The 18,807-nt window shown below is 61.6% G+C and overlaps 1 protein-coding gene across 1 annotated transcript; it reads left to right on the plus strand.

Moving 5' to 3' along the window:
* The first annotated feature begins 1,670 nt into the window (after nt 1-1,670).
* Nucleotides 1,671-18,282, plus strand: WTIP (WT1 interacting protein). Its single transcript, XM_070063227.1, has 8 exons — nt 1,671-3,019; nt 9,074-9,175; nt 13,300-13,367; nt 13,471-13,533; nt 13,638-13,768; nt 14,402-14,453; nt 15,043-15,111; nt 17,275-18,282. The coding sequence occupies exons 1-8, from the start codon at nt 2,326-2,328 to the stop codon at nt 17,413-17,415; spliced, it is 1,320 nt and encodes a 439-aa protein (XP_069919328.1). The 5' UTR covers nt 1,671-2,325; the 3' UTR covers nt 17,416-18,282.
* The last annotated feature ends 525 nt before the right edge of the window (nt 18,283-18,807 follow it).

Consider the following 18,807-nt stretch of genomic DNA (forward strand, 5'->3'; position numbering starts at 1 on the left):
CAGTTCAGCACCTTTAGTGAGGATGCTAAAGCAGCCCAGGCTTAGGGACACCCCGGTAATGTCGAGATGAGCCCCCACGATGTGAATGCCACTTTCCAGCCGCTCTGCATTACAATGCTACGAGGCCCACACCATTAAATATCTTGAATATGAATACATAATTGCCCAATATTCCCCACTTCGTGAAAATACTGTATTCTGATGTTTAACATTGAAGATCAGGCCGGTGCCGCGGCTCACTAGGCTAATCCTCCACCTAGCGGCGCCGTCACACCGGGTTCTAGTCCCGGTCGGGGCTTCGGATTCTGTCCCGGTTGCCCCTCTTCCAGGCCAGCTCTCTGCTGTGGCCAGGGAGTGCAGTGGAGGATGGCCCAAGTGCTTGGGCCCTGCACCCCATGGGAGACCAGGAGAAGCACCTGGCTCCTGCCTTTGGATCAGCGCGGTGCGCCGGCCGCAGCGCGCTGGCCGCGGCGGCCATTGGAGGGTGAACCAACGGCAAAGGAAGACCTTTCTGTCTCTCTGCCTGTCCAAAAAAAAAAAAAAAAAGAAAATGAAGATCGTAGATTGTCGCTGTTTCCAGATTTTGTTGTTGTTATCTGTTACTACTATTAATGCACGGAATGAGTACACTAGAACACCAGGGTGCTTGAGAGAGAGAACACTTGCGGAACATGAAATTAAAAGTTTAGGCGCTGTGGTACGGTGGGTCAAGCCTCCACGTGCGCATGGCAGAGTAGCGACCTGCCTTCCCATCCAGCTCCTGGCCAGTGTACCCCGGGAACAGCAGGTGATGGCTCCGTGTTTGGGTCCCTGCCACCCCCGTGGGAGACCCAGACGGATCCCTGGCTGGCCCAGTCTAAACCGTGGGAGTGAACCAGCAGTGGGGGAGCTCTCTGTGTCTCTGCCCCTCTGCCTTTCAACTAAATAAATCTTTGAAATGCACGATTCTGGGCACTGTTGAAATCCCAAGAGCTCCTGGCGGGTACTGGCTTTATAGGCAGAGCTCTCTGAGCCCCTTCTCAGAAGGCAGATCTCGGGGCAGGACAGACAGGGAGGTAAACGATGCGATGATAAACACAGCTGCATCGTGCCTTGCGCCCCCGGAATGGGCTCTAGGAAGGCCATGGCCGCTGGGAGTGTGTGTGTGTGTACTGGCACCACCCAACGCCTCTTCCGCCACAGCCTTGCCAGGATTTTGGTATTTAAATGTCTATAAGGAAATGTGAGCTGCTTTCTCAGCAGAGAGGGAGAGGTGGTTCCCCTGGATATCTGCTCCCTACAACGCTGACCCCGGCCCCGCGCCACCGCCGGCCAGGAGAGCGCCCCTCGCTGCCTTCCCGCTGGGCCTGCGGGGAGCGCTCCTCCACCCCAGGCCGTTCCCGAGGCACCAGGGCCTTTCTCCCCTTCTCGGGTCGTTGGGAATGGCTGACAAGGGTTTCGTCGCCCATGCTTTGGGGACAAAGCCCTGGTCAGCCGTGACGCGGGAACTGCGACCGCGGCAGGGGTTTCCGGAGCCTCGCAGGCAGGCGCCCTCGCATCTCGAGGTGACGGCCACGCCGGCCACTCCGAGCCTCAGGCCCTGCTTCGGGCCTGCGCCGCCGGCAACCTCGCCCCAGGACCAGTCCCCAGCCACGCCCCCGGCCGCCCGCGCCCGCGCCTACCCCGCCCGCCAGGTAGGGCCCCGGCTGCCACAGGGCCCCGGCCCCGGGCCACGAGCCGCGGGGTCACGCCAGGTCCCGAGGGCGCCGCTGCGCGAGCCGCACGGTGGCCTTCAGAGGGCCGGGAAGGATGGGGCAGGATGTGGGCAGCGCCGCCGACGGCGCAAATCTCCGCGGGCGCGCCGCGGGCCCCCTCCTAGGCCGCAGTTCTGCCACCCGGGGGCCGCCTCGCAGCTGCCCGCCCCGGCGCCCGGGCCCAGCCTCCGCGCCCCAGAGGGCTCCCGGCGCCGCGCGGACACCGCGGCTCCGCCGCCGCCACTCCCCCCACATTCCAGAGGCCGCAGCGCCGTCTCCTTCCTCGCATTCCTGCCCCCGCAAAGGAGTCCCTCCGCCCCCGGCGCGGCCCGGGAGGGGAGGGGGCGCGGCCCGGCGCCTCGGAGCGCACATTCCTCCGCCGCGCGCGCCACCGGCCGCAGCGCCGCGTCCCCCGGCCCGCGCGTGGCCGGCGCAGCGACCCCGGCCCCGGCGCCGGCCCCGCCCCGCCCCGCGCCCAGGGGTCCCGGGGCGGGCTCCGGGCTTCGGGCGGACGATGCGGCGGCGCGGCCGGAGCGGCGGCGGGAAGCGGAGGCGGAGGTGACGCGCCGGGGCCGGCGGGCCGGGCCGGGCCATGCAGCGCTCCCGGGCGGCCGCGGACGAGGCGGCCCTGCTCCTGGCCGGGCTGGCCCTGCGGGAGCGGGAGCCAGAGTCCGGCGGCGACTCTCCGGGCCGCGGGCGGCGGGGGCCGAGGCCCGGGCCGGGAGACGAGGCGGCGCCAGCGCTGGGCCGCAGAGGGAAGGGCGGCGGCGGCGGCGTTGGCCCCGAGGCTGGGGCGGACGGACCGAGCCGCGCGGAGAGGGGCCCCCGGCGCGCGGCGGCCCCGGAGCTCAGTGCGCAGCCGGCAGGCAGCCCGCGGGCTAGCCTGGCGGGCTCCGACGGCGGCGGCGGCGGCGGTGGCGGCGGCGGCAGCGCGCGCTCCAGTGGTATCAGCCTCGGCTACGATCAGCGCCACGGCAGCCCGCGCTCCGGCCGCTCGGACCTGCGTCCCGGCCCCGGGCCGCCGTCGGGGGGCAGCGCCCGCTCCAGCGTGTCCAGTCTCGGCTCCCGCGGCTCCGCCGGCGCCTACGCCGACCTGCTGCTGCCTGGCGCCGGCCCCGCGCCGGCTCGCTCCCCGGAGCCCGCGGGGCCGGCCCCCTTCCCTCTGCCTTCGCTGCCGCTGCCCCCGGGCCGGGAGAGCGGCGCGAGTGCGGCCGAGCGGCGACTGGAGGCGCTCACCCGGGAGCTGGAGCGGGCGCTGGAGGCACGCACGGCGCGGGACTACTTCGGTGAGCGAGCTAGGGTGGACGGCGTGGGGCTTGACTCTGGAAGGGGCCGGGACCAGGAAGGCGCGGCTGGGACCCGCCAGGCCTTAAGGGTTGGTTTCCAACAGCGGCGGCTTCGCGCCGGGTGCCCAGCGCAGAGGTGCACAACTGTTCCCGGCTTAGAGAGAAGAGAAGGCAGGTGACTGGCAGGGCGAGCCGATTCCGACCGTGGCACCTGCCTCTGCTCGTCCTGCCCCGTGCTGCTGCGAGGTCAGCAGAGGCGCTCGGCCAGCCCCGGCCGTCGGGTGGACGCGGGCGGCCCTGGCTCCTGGCTGTGCTGTGCGCACTGGGATATGGGAGAAGGGATTCCTGCCTCAGACGGATTTGCAAAGCCCAGCAGCCTCACAGCCCGCCCCCGTCTGGTCTCCAGTCCCGTGGACAACTCTGTCCCTTAGGGCCGGGGCTGGGGAGAGCGCTTTTGATAAGCAAGCAAAGCAAACAGGTGAGGCTCTGAAGGGGCCTGGGACTGAGAATGTCCCGGGGTTGGCGTCTTCCAGGCCGATCCAGCCCATGCGGCAGGTTTAGGTGGGCACTCCTGCCAGAGAGATGTCAGGTTGTCCCTCCCTTGCCAGGGGCTGCAGCCCCAGGGCCTACGTTGGGGGTCAGCCTGCCTTTGGGATGGGAAGCACCCCCCACGTGAGGGGTGCGGGGTGGGGGGTTATGGTTTGGGCAGTGTGGTGGCCGCCAGCAGGTGGCCTGGGGATTTAGCAGGCAGGTGCTAGGGTTGTCTTCTGGAGGGGACCCATGCCCGTGCCCTGGAGGAAGAGCAGCTGCGCCTTGCAGGGCCACTCGGGGTGTATGCGAAGTGGTTGTGGCGGGTCCCAGGCAGGTGGTGGTGGAAGTGAAGGGGTCAGAGACCCCCGGGGGTGGTGGGGTGTGTGCTCAGCTGGGCCCTCGGGGCCATGTGGGACGTGCCACAGTGATTCAGTGGGTGTTTGCTGTTGTTTTTTTTTCCACATGAGAAGCCAGAAGTTGAGGTTTAAGTGACATTTACCCTGTTTTTAAAAACTCGGGCAACTTAGAGTGGAATGATGCGATTCTGACACGCTCGGGCTCCTGTGAGCTGTAACAGCGGTTATGTCCAGTCTGGGGACCAGGAAGGAAGTCTGAAGGTGACGTGAACCCATCCTCAGCCACTGAGGGCCCCTCGTCCCTTCCTCTCGCTGGCCGGCTGGGTACCAGCTGCCCTGGCTGCCCTGTGCCAGTCATTGATGTCTTTGGAACCACCCCACGCCCAACAGCGTCTGCCACCCGGAGCCGGCCCTCAGCCTCAGGCCGGCTGTGGTGACCTCCCTGCCCTCTCTCCAGCTGCCCCCTCTCAGGGCCACACCCTGCTTTTGCTTCTCTTCCCCGTGCCCAGCACCTCTGCCACCTCGAGTGGCCCAGCAGAAGCCTGCCCCAAGTCAGGGCTGCAGCCACCCTGTCTGGGCCACGCTGGGCTCTGAGGAAGCCCCGGGACCCTGCAGAGGTGCCGGCTCCACCTGAGCCTTTGGGGGGGTTCCCCTTTTATTCTCTGCACAGCCGTCTTCTCCTCCGACCCAGCCTTGCCGTCTGCCCCCTTCAGAATTCCGAGGTCAGCCGTAGCAGCCAGTGGCCTCCCCATCCTTGCTGGCGGGCTCTCTCCAGTCCACGGCCAGCCTCCCTCTCCTGCCTCACCTCCTCCATCTTCAGCTCCGTCTTCCCATTGGCCCTTTCCTTTGGCTGTAAACATGCAGGGGCCTCCCACGATAAACAAATGCAAAACCCAAGCTCCCGCCCCAAGTCCCTCAGCCCTTTCTGCTCACTGAGAGCTGAGATCCGTCTGTCTTTGCTCACGCACCTTCCAGTTCCCCCTCAGCACCTGCTCTCCACTCCCGCTTGTCCAGCCCAGCTCCTGTGCCGGACACAGGGACCCCCAGCGGGCTCTCACGGCTGTTTGCATGGAGTGGAGCTGGCTCTCCTGCCCCCTTTCCCTGGTGCACCGCCACCTCCCCTGTGTTTTGGTCCAGGTGGTGAAAGCAATAGTTAGAGAAAAAGCAAACACAGCTAAGGAGCTGGTCATCGAGGAGAGAGCCGCCCCCTCGCCCGTCCCCCTGTGCTGTGTCCCGCAGGCAACTCAGGGAAATGCCAAGGTTGGGTTTGCGGTACTGGTGGACAAGAGTGAGGGTGTGAGGACGGAGTGCAGAGTGACAGGGAGAGGTATCTTTTATCCACTGATTTACTTCCCCAGTGCTTGCAACAGCCAGGACTGGGCCAGGCCAAAGCCGGGCGCCTGGAACTCCATCCGGGTATCCATGGGGGTGACAGGGACTCCGGTACTTGAGCCTCAGTGTGTGCATCAGCAGGAAGCTGGATCACAAGTGGAGGTGGGACTCATCCCAGGCCCCCAGTGTGAGATATGGGGGTCTCAAGTAGCAGCTGCAACTCCACTTTTCACTTCTTTTTTTTTTTAATATTTATTTATTTGAGAGAGAGGTCTTCTGTCCACTGGTTCACTCCCCAGATGGCTGCAACGGCCAGAACTGGGCCGATTCGTGGTGTAGGGGCCCAAGGACTTGGGCCATCTTCTGCTGCTTTCCCAGGCCATAGCAGAGAGCTGGATTGGAAGCGGAGCAGCCGGGACTTGAACCCCACTTTCACTTTAGCGCCGCCACTCTGGCCGTAGTCTGGGGGCTGGGTTATTGAGGGCTGGGCCAGGGCCCAGTGAGCAGGCGCTGGGGGCATCTGTTTGCATGAGGCTGGTGTGAGGAGGGAGGGGTGAAGTCAGGATGAGGCAGCAGAGGGCAGGCTTCATGTTCCCCGGGCCCCATGCACAGAACACAGTACCCGGATGTGTGGCTGGGAGACCTCACGTAAGAGCAGCTTTGGGGGGACCTGGGGCTGTTCCCTGGGCCATCTTGGAGGTGGAGTGATTTCTCAGGATGAGACTGGCAGAGCCCAGGCGAGTGAGGGGTGGGGAGCGGCAGGCAGGGTTGGTTTGGCCTCCACATCTAAGTTAGTGCTGAATTTCAGTCTTCAAGGAGTTCACAGACGCAGCTGGGTTTCCAGCTTTTCCTGAGACGTTGTTAGGGTCTCTGGCGGTGCTCGTGGGCCCGCCTTCCTGCCCAGGAGCTGTCTGCGGAGCTGAGACGTGGCCACCACCTCTGCACTCACCGGAGTGCTCACCAGGCCTCTGTGACTTTCCTGCCTGGTTGTGAGGGCATCTGAGCTGGCCCTGCCTCCCCTGTGGGAGGCCCAGGCAGTGAGGGGAGAAGACTCAGAAAGGCAGGTGCAGGTGCAGGTGGTCCCCTGGGAGCCAGAGAGGCAGGGATGCCCCGTCCAGCAAGATCAGCGTGGCAGGTGCACAGACGTGGACAGGTAGGAGACGACCAGGTGTGCAGCAGGCTGCTTGCTTCCCTGAAGAGAGGGCTGCATGGGGTTGCTAATGCCGGAGGGCTGGAGAGACAGGTTTTATGAGGAAGGAGGTCTGGGAGAAAGGGAGGGGGCGGGTGGGCAGCAGCTCCTAGAGCAGCTGAAGATTTAGGGTCCAGAGGGCGGGTGAAGGCCACGGGGCCTGGGAGACCCAGGCTGCTCCGTGAAGGGGACCTGTGATGTCCGGGCTGGCTGCCTGCTGGCTGCGTCCCTGGGAGTGCTGGCCAGGGAACGCCCTGGAATGGAGCCAGGCCTTCCCTGGTGTTGCTGGTCACTCCGCCCCTCCCCACCCCTCCCCCGTCTGCCGAGCACCTGCTCTCCCGCTGCAGGGTCCCCGGTTTTAGTAACCCCAGATGTCTGCAAAGCAGCATTCCTCTGGTGTCTCCTTAAGGCCTTTGCTGAAATGTCAGCCTGTTTGTGGGGCCTTCCTGGCACCCCATTTAAAGATCACATACCCTACCCCAGGGGTGGGCGTTTGGCCTCCTGGTTCAGTTGCCCACTTTAGACATCACAGCGCCTGGATTCAAGAACTGGCCCTGGCTCCCGACTCGAGCAATTTGCTAACGCAGACCCTGGGAGGCTCATGTAGTTTGGTTTCTGCCACCCTCCAGCCACTCCCGTGGGAGACCTGGATTGGGTTTCCGGCTCCTGGCCCCAGTCCTCGCCGTTGCAGACACTGCAGTGAACTGGTGGGTAGGAGCGCTCACTCTCTCAAGTGAAAAAATAAAAAGTTAAAGCCACTGCACACTCTGTGCATGTTTTTTTTTTTTTTAAATAAAGATTTATTTATTTACTTGAAAGTAAAGAGTTACACAGAGAAGGAAAGGCAGAGAGAGAGAGAGATTGTCTTCCATCCACTGGTTCACTCCCCAGCTGGCCGCAATGGCCGGAGCTGTGCTGATCGGCAACCAGGAGCCAGGAGCTTCTTCTGGGTCTCCCACACAGGTGCAGGGGCCCAAGCACTTGGGCCATCTTCCACTGCCTTCCCAGGCCATAGCAGGGAGCTGGATTGGAAGCAGAGCAGCTGGCACTCAAACCAGTGTCCATATGGGATGCCGGCACTGCAGGCAGTGGCCTTACCCGCTAGGCCACAGCACCGGCCCCTCGGCCCCTCGTGTGTGTGTATGTGTGTGTGTATGTGTGTGTGTGTGTGTTTTTTTTTGACAAGCAGAGTGGACAGTGAGAGAGAGAGACAGAGAGAAAGGTCTTCCTTTGCCGATGGTTCACCCTCCAATGGCCGCCGTGGCCGGTGCACTGTGGCCAGCGCACCACGGCCGGCGCATCGTGCTGATCCGAAGCCAGGAGCCAGGTGCAGGTGGTCTCCTGTGCAGGTGCAGGGACTAGGACTTGGGCCATCCTCCACTGCACTCCTGGGCCACAGCAGAGAGCTGGCCTGGAAGAAGGGCAACCGGGACAGAATCCGGCGCCCCGACCGGGACTAGAACCCAGGGTGCTGGTGCCACAGGTGGAGGATTAGCCTAGTGAGCCGTGGCGCCGGCCTCCCTCTTGAGTGTTTTTAATCAGCCTCACCTACCTCCGAAGCACTTGTTCACACCTGACGTGGTGTGCAGCTGCCATTGGCGGAGTGTCCGGCGTGCGGGCCCCTGAGGGCAGGGACGCGCGTGCGCTGTGGACTGGCCAGGTGCCAGGCATCATTGTGGGCACTGACAGCCGAGAGTGGAGGCACCTGGTGGTGACTGCCGCAGGCTGTTTGTCATTCTGTGTGTCTGGGCCAGGAAAGATGCATTTGTTTTTCTTTTGAAGAATATAGGATTTGGTTCACAGAGAGCAAAAAGGATTTTCCTTCAGTTTGAGAGCAGATCACAGATAAAGGGGCTTAGATTACCTTTCTCGGTCTGAATACGAGAGCGCTTCAGAAAGTGTGGGAAAATGGAAGTAGCGGTAGGTCTGGGGTGAGCGTGGTGCCGTGGCTGAGGTGCCGGTTGAGACGTCCACATCCCGCGTGGACGTCGCGGTGAGTCCCGGCTCTGCTGCCTGGTCCAGCTTCCTGCTGACGCTGCGAGGCCGTGGTGGTGGCTCAAGTCCCCAGCCCCCTGCTATCTGTGGCGCAAAACCCAGATTGAGTGCCCAGCTCCTGCTTCCGCGTGGTCCTGCCCTGGCTGCCGTGGGCACCTGGGGAGTGAGCCAGCCGAGGGGAGATCTCTGTCCGTCTGCTTTTCGGATTTAAAACGAGATCAATTTATTTTGGCACAAAAATTTTGAAGTGCACGTGTGGTGTTTCCATCTTGCACGCGTCCCATGAGCTTTCCTGCGCGTGGATTCCGAAATTGTTTTGCATCATGACAAGCTTACCTTTCCGTTTCTTTTTTCCACAAACCTTTTGTAGCACGTTGTATGTCGGAATAGCTAAGACGTAGGGCTTCCGTTAGCTCTGACTCTGTTCTCAGTGCTCCATGAAGCTCTCCACACCCTCAGACGCCAGCCAATGGCAAACCCGAAGCAGCAGGGACCCTTGAGGGCCCATGCTGGTCATTACCCACCGAGTGACGTCAGCCTGGGGGATCAGGTGGCCTGAGTCAGGCGGGGGACAGCCTCAGCCCTGGGCACGGGCTGCACGTCTGCCTCAGCATCTAGGGCACTAACCACTGCTCCCTCCTCCTCTCCTAGGCATTTGCATCAAGTGTGGGCTTGGCATCTACGGAGCGAGGCAGGCGTGCCAGGCCATGGGGAGCCTGTACCACACCGACTGCTTCACCTGTGACTCCTGTGGTAGGTGGCCTCTACCCCAGGCCCTTTGCATGCCTTGTACTGCATTCCCACGCACAGGCACCAGGAGACCCCTGGGGCCTGGAGAGGGAGCTGCCGGGCCACTGCGGAGCCCTTAGCTGGCTGCCCCAGGGACCAGCTGCCTTGCTGGTCATCAGCTTGGGCACCTGCATCCTGTCTCTGTAGGTGCTGATGTCACTCGGCTGCTTGGGAGGGGTGGGAGCCGGTGAGGACCTTGTGCCTGGACACGCAGAGGGCTGGGACTCCTTTTTCCTGCAATTAGTCTTTTCCTCCCAATGTTAGACACAATGTAAGCTGAAAATGTGGTCATTTAACCTGGACAAAATAATAAAAAGTAAAGAAGCAGCCACGATCCCAAATCCCCCGTGGATTTCCCCACTGTTGCTGCAGGCCCGGCACCCCAGGGGCGTGTTTAGCTATCTGAGTGAAGCACTGTGACGTTCTGTGCCGTGGAAGGCACCGCTGCAGGTTTCTCTCCGATACCCGGCTCTCTAATCAGCAGATCCGCACTTCCTGCTGTGTGGGTTTCAGACGTCTGCTTCCTTCTGGCCCTATGGAATCCCGTGTCTCACGTGGGCCGTGACGGCAACTTTGTAAACAGTGTTCCGCGCCGGGCCAGCAATCTGCGTCATTCCGCGTTTTCCGCAGTCTGCGGCTTTCCTTTGAGTTTCCCTCCTTGCACGCCTTGCTCTGTCGTCGTATCTTCCGGCTGCTTGCCCTCAGCTGTCCGGCTGTGTCAGGTGTTCTTCCAGGCCCCTGCGTGGGGGACAGACGATGCTAACCCTCCGCACTGCCGCGCCCGCACCTGTAGTTTTGAATGTGAAAGTCTAATTTGTTCAGGTTTATGGTGAGAATACATCTCCTAGGGGAGTGCTTTGTCTTTGTCTTTTGCTTTTCTTCTTTTTTTATTTGAAAGGCCAAAGTTAGAGAGAGAGAGAGAGAGAGAGAGGTCCTCCATTTGCTGGTTCATTCCCCAGATGAGTGCAACAGCCAGGGCTGGGCCAGGCTGAAGCCAGGAGCCTGGAACTCCATCCAGGTCTCCCATGTGGGTGCAGGGGCCCAAACACTTGGGCCATCTTCCACTGCTTTCCCAGGCGCATTAGCAGGGAGCTGGATGGGAAATGGAGCAGCCAGGACTCAAAGTGGTACTCATATGGGATGCCAGTGTCACAAGCAGAGACTTAACCCCCTGTACCACCGTGCCAGCCCCTTTCTCCCCCAACCCCTTCCACAGTCAAAGAGAGGGAGGGGCCGGTGCTGTGGCTTAGTGGGTAAAGCTGCAGTGCAGTTGAGACCCGGCTGCTCCTCTTCCGACCCAGCTCTGCTGTGGCCTGGAAAGCACTAGAAGATGGCCCAAGTCTTGGGCCCCTGCACCCATGTGGGAGACCCGGAAGAAGCTCCTGGCTTTGGATCAGTCCAGCTCCAGCCATTGCGGCCATCTGGGGAGTGAACCAGCAGATGGAAGACTTATCTCTCTCTCTCTGCTTCTGCCTCTCTGTAACTCTACCTTTCAAATAGATAAATAAATCTTTAAAAAAAAAAAAAAAGAGGGTGGGAGAGACAAGGAATACTTTAAAAATTTTAAAGAAAGTTTTAAGTTTCTCTTAATAACAGTTAAATTGTGATAATTACATATTGTATACATGTACTGGGTTATAATATTGTAGCTCCCCCGCTAAAAATACTGTAGCCCATCAGTAAGTTCAAATAAAGTATCAGTTAGAAAATCAAAATAAAAAAAATTAAGTTGAGGCAATTCAGACGCTGAATGGGATCCGATATCTGTGTTCTGCGGGCGCTCCTACACGCTCGGGGCCTTGTGTCCCTGCCGCGTGTGTGGTCATCGGTGTCTGCGGGCGCTCCTACACGCTCGGGGCCTTGTGTCCCTGCCGCGTGTGTGGTCATCGGTGTCTGCGGGCGCTCCTACACGCTCGGGGCCTTGTGTCCCTGCCGCATGTGTGGTCATTGGTGTTCTGTGTGCTGCACACTGTGTCCCAGTTTTGTCCAGGTCAGGTCCCCTCAAGTTGACTCCTGTGCCCCTCCGGTTTGCCCCCTTCAGTCTTTGAGTGCTTCTGTATTCTCGGCACAAGATGTTCCTGATCTGTTTTCTTTCCTTCTTTTTAAAAGACTTATTTAAACTCTATCTATGTATGTATCTATCTAATCTAAGTGACAGAGAGAGAGAGAGAACTTCCATCCACTGGTTCACTCCCTAAATGGCTGTGACAGCCAGGGCTGGCCCAGGCTCCATCCAGGTCTCCCATGTGGGTGGCAGGCACCCAGGCGCTTGGACCATCTTTTGCTGCTTTCCCAGGCGCATTAGCAGGGAGCCAGCACTTGAACCGGCGGTGCAGTATGGGATCCTGGCATCGCAAATGGTGGCTTAGCCCACTCCATGGTGCTGGCCCCTCCTGTTGCTCTTTGTCTTTAAACACTCAGGTGACACCCACCTTGCCCCCTGTAAGTGGACCCCCGCCATGGCTGCCCAGCTTGCGAAGTGACTTCTCACCCTGCAGGGTCGAGTTGCCGGTTCGGGAACTTGATCTGGACGTGTTCCCTAGTCTGCTCCTTGGGGCTGGTCGGCTCTGCCCCGCGCTGCTGCAGGTGTCGGCAGCTCCCCCTCAATACTGCTGACTAGAGATGCATCCGGAGAATGGGCCGTCGTCGGGCGTGGATACTCAGATCCCAGATGGGGCTGTGAGCTTTCTTGTGGAGCTCCTCTTTGGACGCGTGTTTTCATTTCTCTTGGGTAAAGCCCGAGGAGTGGAATTTCTGGGTCAGAGGGCGAATGTATGTTTAACTTTATAAGAAACTGCCAGACTCTTGTCCAGAAGGGCTGGGTTGTGCCGTTTTACTTTCCCGATGGGAGCGAGCGGGAGTTGAGTTGTCCCACATATTTCCCAACGATCAGTATTTCAGTCTTTTTAATTTTAGCCATTCTAATGGGTAGAAGGGGGATTGTGGTTCTAATCTGCATTTCCCTGGTGACTTGCGAGGCTAAGTGTTTCTGTTTACTTCCTGACCAGGCCTCACACATCTTCCTCTGTGAAGTCAGATGGAGGCTTTTGCCCATTTTTTTTTTAATTGGGGTTATTTATTTGTCTTTCAGTTACTGAGGCGGAGGAACTTACACACACCCCTATGTCCAGCATAATTTTTCATAATTGTCATTTTCCACAAACTTTTTGAAGTTCTCTTGTATATTCTGAGTACAAATTGTCTGTCAAATGTATGTTTTGTGAATATTTTTCCCTAGTCTGATTTTAAAAAGTGTTTCTAAAGGTGAGAAATATAATTTCTTCCTTTTTTTTTTGTTTAAAGATTTATTTAATTATTTGGAAGAGTTACAGAGAGGGAGAGGCAGAGACAGAGAGGTCTTCCATCCATTGGTCCACTCCCTGAATGGCCGCAATGGCCAGGACTGGGCAAGGCCAAAACCAGGAGCCAGGAGCTTCTTCCAGGTCTCCCACGTGGGTGCAGGGGCCCAAGCACTTGAGCCATCTTCCTCTGCTTTCCCAAGCATATTAGCAGGGAGCTAGATGGGAAGTGGAGCAGCCAGGACTCGAACCGGCGTCCATAGGGGATGCTGGCACTGCAGGCAGTGGCTTTACCCACTACACCACAGTGCTAGCCCCAATTTCTTTTTTTAAGATTATTTTTATTTGATTTTAAAAACAGAGTTCCAGAGAGAGAGATCTTCCGTTCGCTGGGGCTGGGCCAGGCTGGCTGAAATCAGGAGGTTTTTCCGGGTCTCCTACCTGGGTGCAGGGGCCCAAGCACATGGGCCATATTCTGCTGCTTTCCCAGGCGCATTAGCAGGGAGCTGAATTGGAGGTGGAGCAGCCGGGACTGGAACTGGTGCTGAGCCACGATGCCGGCCCCTCCGTGTCCATCTGGAAGGCAGCTCCTCCTAGATGCGCTTCCTGCCATGGTTCTCCCTTGTGTTCTCTCATGGGTCGTTGCATTGTTTCTTTGAAATGTTTATTATTATAAACACATTGCATCACGCAGTTTCTCTGCCGGGGAGCGGGGAGCGTGCGGAGAGAAGGGAGCCGGGCTTCTCCCCTGGCTGCAGCTCCAGGCCCCCTCTGACCCCGTCCCTGCAGGGCGCCGGCTCCGCGGGAAGGCCTTCTACAGCGTGGGCGAGAAGGTGTACTGCCAGGAGGACTTCCTGGTGAGTCCGCGCCCTGCCCGCGGGAGCAGGCCGGGGGCAGGTGCTGGCCGGGCAGCGAGAGCCCCCTGGTCACACGCCACCCCGGCTCCTGTGTCCCTCCCAGTACTCCGGGTTCCAGCAAACGGCTGACAAGTGCAGCGTGTGTGGACACCTCATCATGGAGATGGTGAGACCCTCCCCGGCCTCCCAGAGCCCCTGGGCTGCGGGCAGAGCTGGGGAGCTGAGCGGAGCCTGCCTCCCAGGCTGACCTGGCAGCGCCTCCACCCCCAGATCCTGCAGGCCCTGGGCAAGTCCTACCACCCGGGCTGCTTCCGGTGCTCCGTGTGCAACGAGTGCCTGGACGGGGTGCCCTTCACGGTGGACGCGGAGAGCAACATCTACTGCGTCAGGGACTACCACACGTGAGTCGCGGGCACCACGGCCCTGCTGTCCGTCCTGGCCTCTTCCCTCCTGCCTCCCCCGGGCACTGTGCTCGGGGCGGGGCCCAGAGCCCCTGTCTCAGGTGCTTCAGCGCCAGCCTCCTTGAGGTGGGGGCCTCCTGCCTGCCCTGCCCTGCCCTGCCCGCTCCCAGGGCCGGGCCGGGCCTCTTCTGCCTGGAGGAGGGGGTGGGGGCGATGCCTCTGCAGACCCTTTCTCTTGCCTGTCTGCTGCCCAGCTAGGCAGCTGACCCACCTCCCTGGCCGTGGCTCCGGGCTCTGATCCTGGGATGCTGTCTGGTAAAGGGTTAGAGTCAGGCACACAGCCTGGTAGTCAGGGTGGAGGCAGGTCTGGCGGGCATCGGGGGCAAGGATCACGTGGGAAGCATGAGGGAGACAGGTGGCCATCCTGGAGGAGGTGAGGGGCCCAGGTTGACAGGGAGCCAGGGGGAAGGCCAGCACCAAGAAGGCCTGGTGGAAATGGCACCTGCCCACCCACACCGGGAGAGTGGGCCTGATGCTCGGCCCTTGTCCCGGGACCACTGTGGGAGGACCTGTCCCTGTGCCCTCTGTCTCTGGTCGCTCAGCCAGTCACTGCTGGTTTCCTTTTTCTTCCAGGGTTTTCGCACCAAAATGTGCCTCCTGTGCCCGTCCTATCCTCCCTGCACAGGTAGGAAGCAGTCGCCGGCCCCAGGTTTTGGGCCACGATGGGAGGGAAGAGCGGCCGCTGTGGCTCTGTAACCCTCAGAGGCATGGGGCGTCCGTTGGGCCCGTGCCCGTGGGGGCACTTGCCCCTGGCATGAGTCAGCAGGACATGGTGGCCTCTGTCACCCAGCACTCCGCCTACCACCCTCAGCCCCATGCTCCACCACTGGGCTGATCGCTGGGTCTGCTCAGCTGTGCAGGCCAAGGGTGGGGGCGCTGCAGATGAGCATGGGGCTGCCCGGGGCCCTGGGTCTCCCCACACATGCTGGTTGTGTCCGTGGCTGGTGTGCCTAGGGAAGCAGGCGTGGACGTAACACACAGACGCCCACCAGCTCTCACATGGTGCTGTCGGCTATGATCAGGGAAGGTGCCCCAGGGCAGGTGCACGCGTGGTGTGCGCCTACCAATGCCCGGTCCAGGCCCGTGTCAGGGCTCACCTGGGCGTGAATGCCCAGCTGCCGTGCTGGGACCCCGTTGTGCAGCCGTGTGCTCGCACGCGCCGCTCACCCCGAGTCCTGCGTGCCTGTTGTGTGTGAACCCGTGTGTCCCCACAGGGCTGTGAGACGACCATCCGTGTGGTGTCCATGGACAGGGACTACCATGTGGAGTGTTACCACTGTGAGGTAAGCCTGACGGCCCTGCCCGGCCTCCTCCCTCCGTGGCCCGGGGCTGCCGCCCTCCGCCCCAATCCTCCTCCTGCTCCATGGCATCACCTCCGTCCTGCCTTTCCTTTCCTTTCCCAGCGGGCCCTGTCCCTTCTGCCCAGGGTGTGTCCTCTCAGCCCCTGTTTCCTACTCACTGACTGCCCCGTGTGTGAGGCACCGGGACACGCAGAGAACAGACAGGCCCCGTAGTCAGGGAAAGCCATGTCCACACGGTGCTGCGTGCTGTTATGGAGGGCTGATGGAGCACAGGGGGCCTTGGAAAAGCAAGGATGGCTTTCTGGAGGAGGTGACTGACTCAAGCTGAGACTGACGGCTGAATAGGAGGTAGCTGGGGAGGCGGTGAGAAGGGCCTGACTTGGCGGTGGAAGCAGCAGGTCCTGGGGAGGTGTGGTGTCCTGTTGTTGGAGGGGCGTGCGGGAGCTGAGTGGGACTTTGCCCCGGGGGCAGGGGAGCACCGTCAGAAAACACCCCAGGATTGCATGTGGATCTCAGAAAAAGGTTCTCGCTCCCTGCAGGCACTGAGTCGGAGGAGAGGGCACGGCCGGGGTGGGGTGGGGGCCCGGGACACCGTGGTTCTGGGTCAGGGGAAGGGTTGGACAGGATCTGGTGAGTGGACGTGGGAGGTGGGGGCTAGGGGTGCCCGTGATGGGGGTGACGGGGAGCGGATGAGGTGCTCGAAGCTGCAGACATCCCAGTTGGGAGGTCTGGGGCTCAGAGACTCTGCTGATGGATGCGGGAGCTTGGGGGTCGTGGGCAGGTGGGCCCCTCCCCACTGGCACTGACCCCCAGCTCTCGGCAGTCCGGGAAATCCCCGCAGGCGGCAGGTCAGGGCAGCTGCACGGCTCCTCTCATTGGCTACCTTCTCTTAAAGATGTTGTTTTAAAGATTTAGTTATTTAATGTGTTTGAAAGGGAAAACAATAGATCAGTCTTCCATCTGTTGTTTCACTCCCCAAATGGCTGCAACGGCTGGGGCTGGCCCAGAGAGAAGCCAGGAGCCTGGAACTTCATCCGGGTCTCCCAGTGGGTCATCCTCCACTGCTTTCCCGGGCCATAGCAGGGAGCCGGAGCAGAAGTGGAGCCGTGGGATTTGAGCTGGGGCTCGGATCCGGGATGCCGGCGTCCCAGCCGTGGCCCACCGTGTTGTGCTGTGAGGCTGACCCCACTCTGAGATTACCAGCCTGCCTCGCTTCCATTGAGCGGCTGAGAGTCACGCGGTTGGCTGTGTTCTCATCGCGGAAGGCGGGAGGTGACGTCCAGCTCCTGCGGCTCCTTCATGGCAGGGTGCAGCTGGGGGCGGGGGTCTTCCAGAGAGGGCACGCAGGGGCAGAGGGCCCGGGGTGCCCTGACAACACGGATATTTAGGGGATGGCTGGAGGCGAGGCGGCCACGGAGAGGAGGACGGGCGAGAGGGGGTTGGGTCACCGAGCCCAGGAGGGAGAGAACCGACGAGGATGCCGGGTGGGGGCAGAGGAGGAGGGTGGGGAACAGCGGGGCTCCAGTCCCCCCCGACCCCGTGCAGTCACGGCCTCTGCGCCTCTGCCCATGCAGCTGTCCTGTGCACTGCCCTGTCCCCTCGGGGTGGCCAGGCACACTCCTTTCAAGAGGTTGATGCTGAGGGCCTGGGAGCAGCCGGCTGCTGGTGGTGCTGGCGCCCCCCGGGGACCCCTGCGTGGGAGCTGGGGTCTGCAGGCCGCTTTGCCCTCTCTCTGTCCTGTGGTCACAGTTTGCAGTCAGGAGAGCCTGGTGGACACTTGATGGGCACCCCCTGGAGGACCCTCCTTTGGGGTGCTCCTCCCCTTCGTCTTCTGCTGCTCCAGGGCTCAGCCGGTGGTCCTTCCCTGCTGAGTTGGGGGAACGCCCTGCTTCAGTTAAGGACCTCGGCGTGGCGGCCTCTTGTCCACTTTCCCTGCCCGGCGCCGCCCGCAGATGCCTGGCCGGTGTGCACTCTGTCCAGCCGGGCGTGTGCCCCAGGGCCCTGAGCCTCCCTCGGAGGCGTGGCCGGGGGTGGTGACAGCCGCAGTCCTCACTGTCTCCGGGGACTGTGACTGCCCAGCCCTGCGCCCACGAGCCCTCGTCCGCTCCCTCCTCACTCGGGGCCCCGGGTTGTGCTCTCCCCTAGGACTGCGGGCTGCAGCTGAGCGGGGAGGACGGACGCCGCTGCTACCCCCTGGAGGGCCACCTGCTGTGCCGCCGCTGCCACCTGCGGCGCCTCCGGCCGGGCCCGCTGCCCTCGCCCGCAGTGCACGTCACAGAGCTCTGAGCAGGGCTGTGGAGGAAGGGCTGGCCGGGGACCCAGGTCCCTGTCATGGCGGGCCTGGCCGCCTCCACCCCACACTGCTCCCCACACCCCCAGCTGCTGTCCTGTCCGTGGGGGCCGGCCCCCCGCGGTGAAGCTACTTCTATTTATTCACCGTTTGTGCCTCCTCCAGTTGCTTTCCTCTGGGACCTGCTGTCTCCCCCCGCCCCCATGGCCGGCTCTCCTGAGACCCCCGCATGCCCCCTGCACACGTGGGTGACGGGCAGCGGCCTCAGCCCAGCCCCCGTGGCCTCCCTGTTCAGAGGGAGCCTGGGGCCCTGGATGGATGGGCCTGCATTTCTGGGGTGTCTCTGAAAGCAGGGGGCGGTGGGCGGCACGTGTGTGTGCGCATGTGTGCATGTCGGCTGGCCGTGGGTGCCTTGTTTGGTACTGGGGGGGCCGGCCTGTGGGCGCTGTGGGATTCAGCCTTGTCAGCCACAGTTCCCACCCCGCTGCTCACTCCCCTGGCCCCGACTGGGGGGCTGTGCCCCCCCAACGCCTGGCCAAGACGCACCTGCCCCTCAGAGTCCCCGCCGGCCCCGGGTCTGGGTCCGGAGGGAGCTCGAGGCCGGGAAAGCCCCCGGCCGTGTGCACTGGGTCCTGGGCGCCACAACAAAAGGATAGGATCTGACTTAAATTAAGTTCTCATGTGAGGAGATTTTCATTTTCTTAAAAAGAATATAGTTTTCTTCTAAGAACTTGGGCCAAGGTTGTTGTTCCTGAAGAAAGCCACGTGCACTCATGAGCGTCCGACTTGTGGGGCCCGTGGCCGACGTGCAGACGGCAAGAACGCCGCGCTCGGTATTTTTGTATAAATGCCTCCAAAATCCCGGTGTGTGTCTGCCTCTCAGACTCCAGGCTGCGTGTGTCTGTGCGCGTCACCGCCTCACAGCCATGGCAAATACAGCGCCACTGGGTGCGGGCCCCAAGGGACTTGGCTTGTGGGCGGGCCCTGGCCGGGAGGAGCCCTCAGCGTGGTTTTCACGGGAAATTGTGCCCGAAGTCTGCCCTGCCCCCTGTTGGTTACGGCTCTTGCCCACCCCTGCCCCCCGCCGAGGCTGATCTCCAGGGGTGCGCAGACACAAGAAGTTCTTCCCTTGAGCAGAAGCTGGGTCCTGTCCAGGAGGTGAGCAGGGCTTCAGGAGAGCCCTTGGTGGGGGGGACTGAGCGTGCGTGCAGGAGTGGGGGTAGCGCAGCTCTGCTGTGTGGCCATGGGATCCGTGTCCGCCTTGGGAGGGGAGCGTGTGTGCACACTTGCCCTGGGGGACCGTGCAGACCACAGGGAGCAGGCCTGGGGGGACTCCACGATGGGAGAGTGTGACCTGCTGTGGGGTCGGGGGGAAGCTCACCAAGTCC

The sequence above is a fragment of the Oryctolagus cuniculus genome, chromosome 18, assembly GCF_964237555.1.
Source record: "Oryctolagus cuniculus chromosome 18, mOryCun1.1, whole genome shotgun sequence".
Taxonomy (NCBI): domain Eukaryota; kingdom Metazoa; phylum Chordata; class Mammalia; order Lagomorpha; family Leporidae; genus Oryctolagus; species Oryctolagus cuniculus.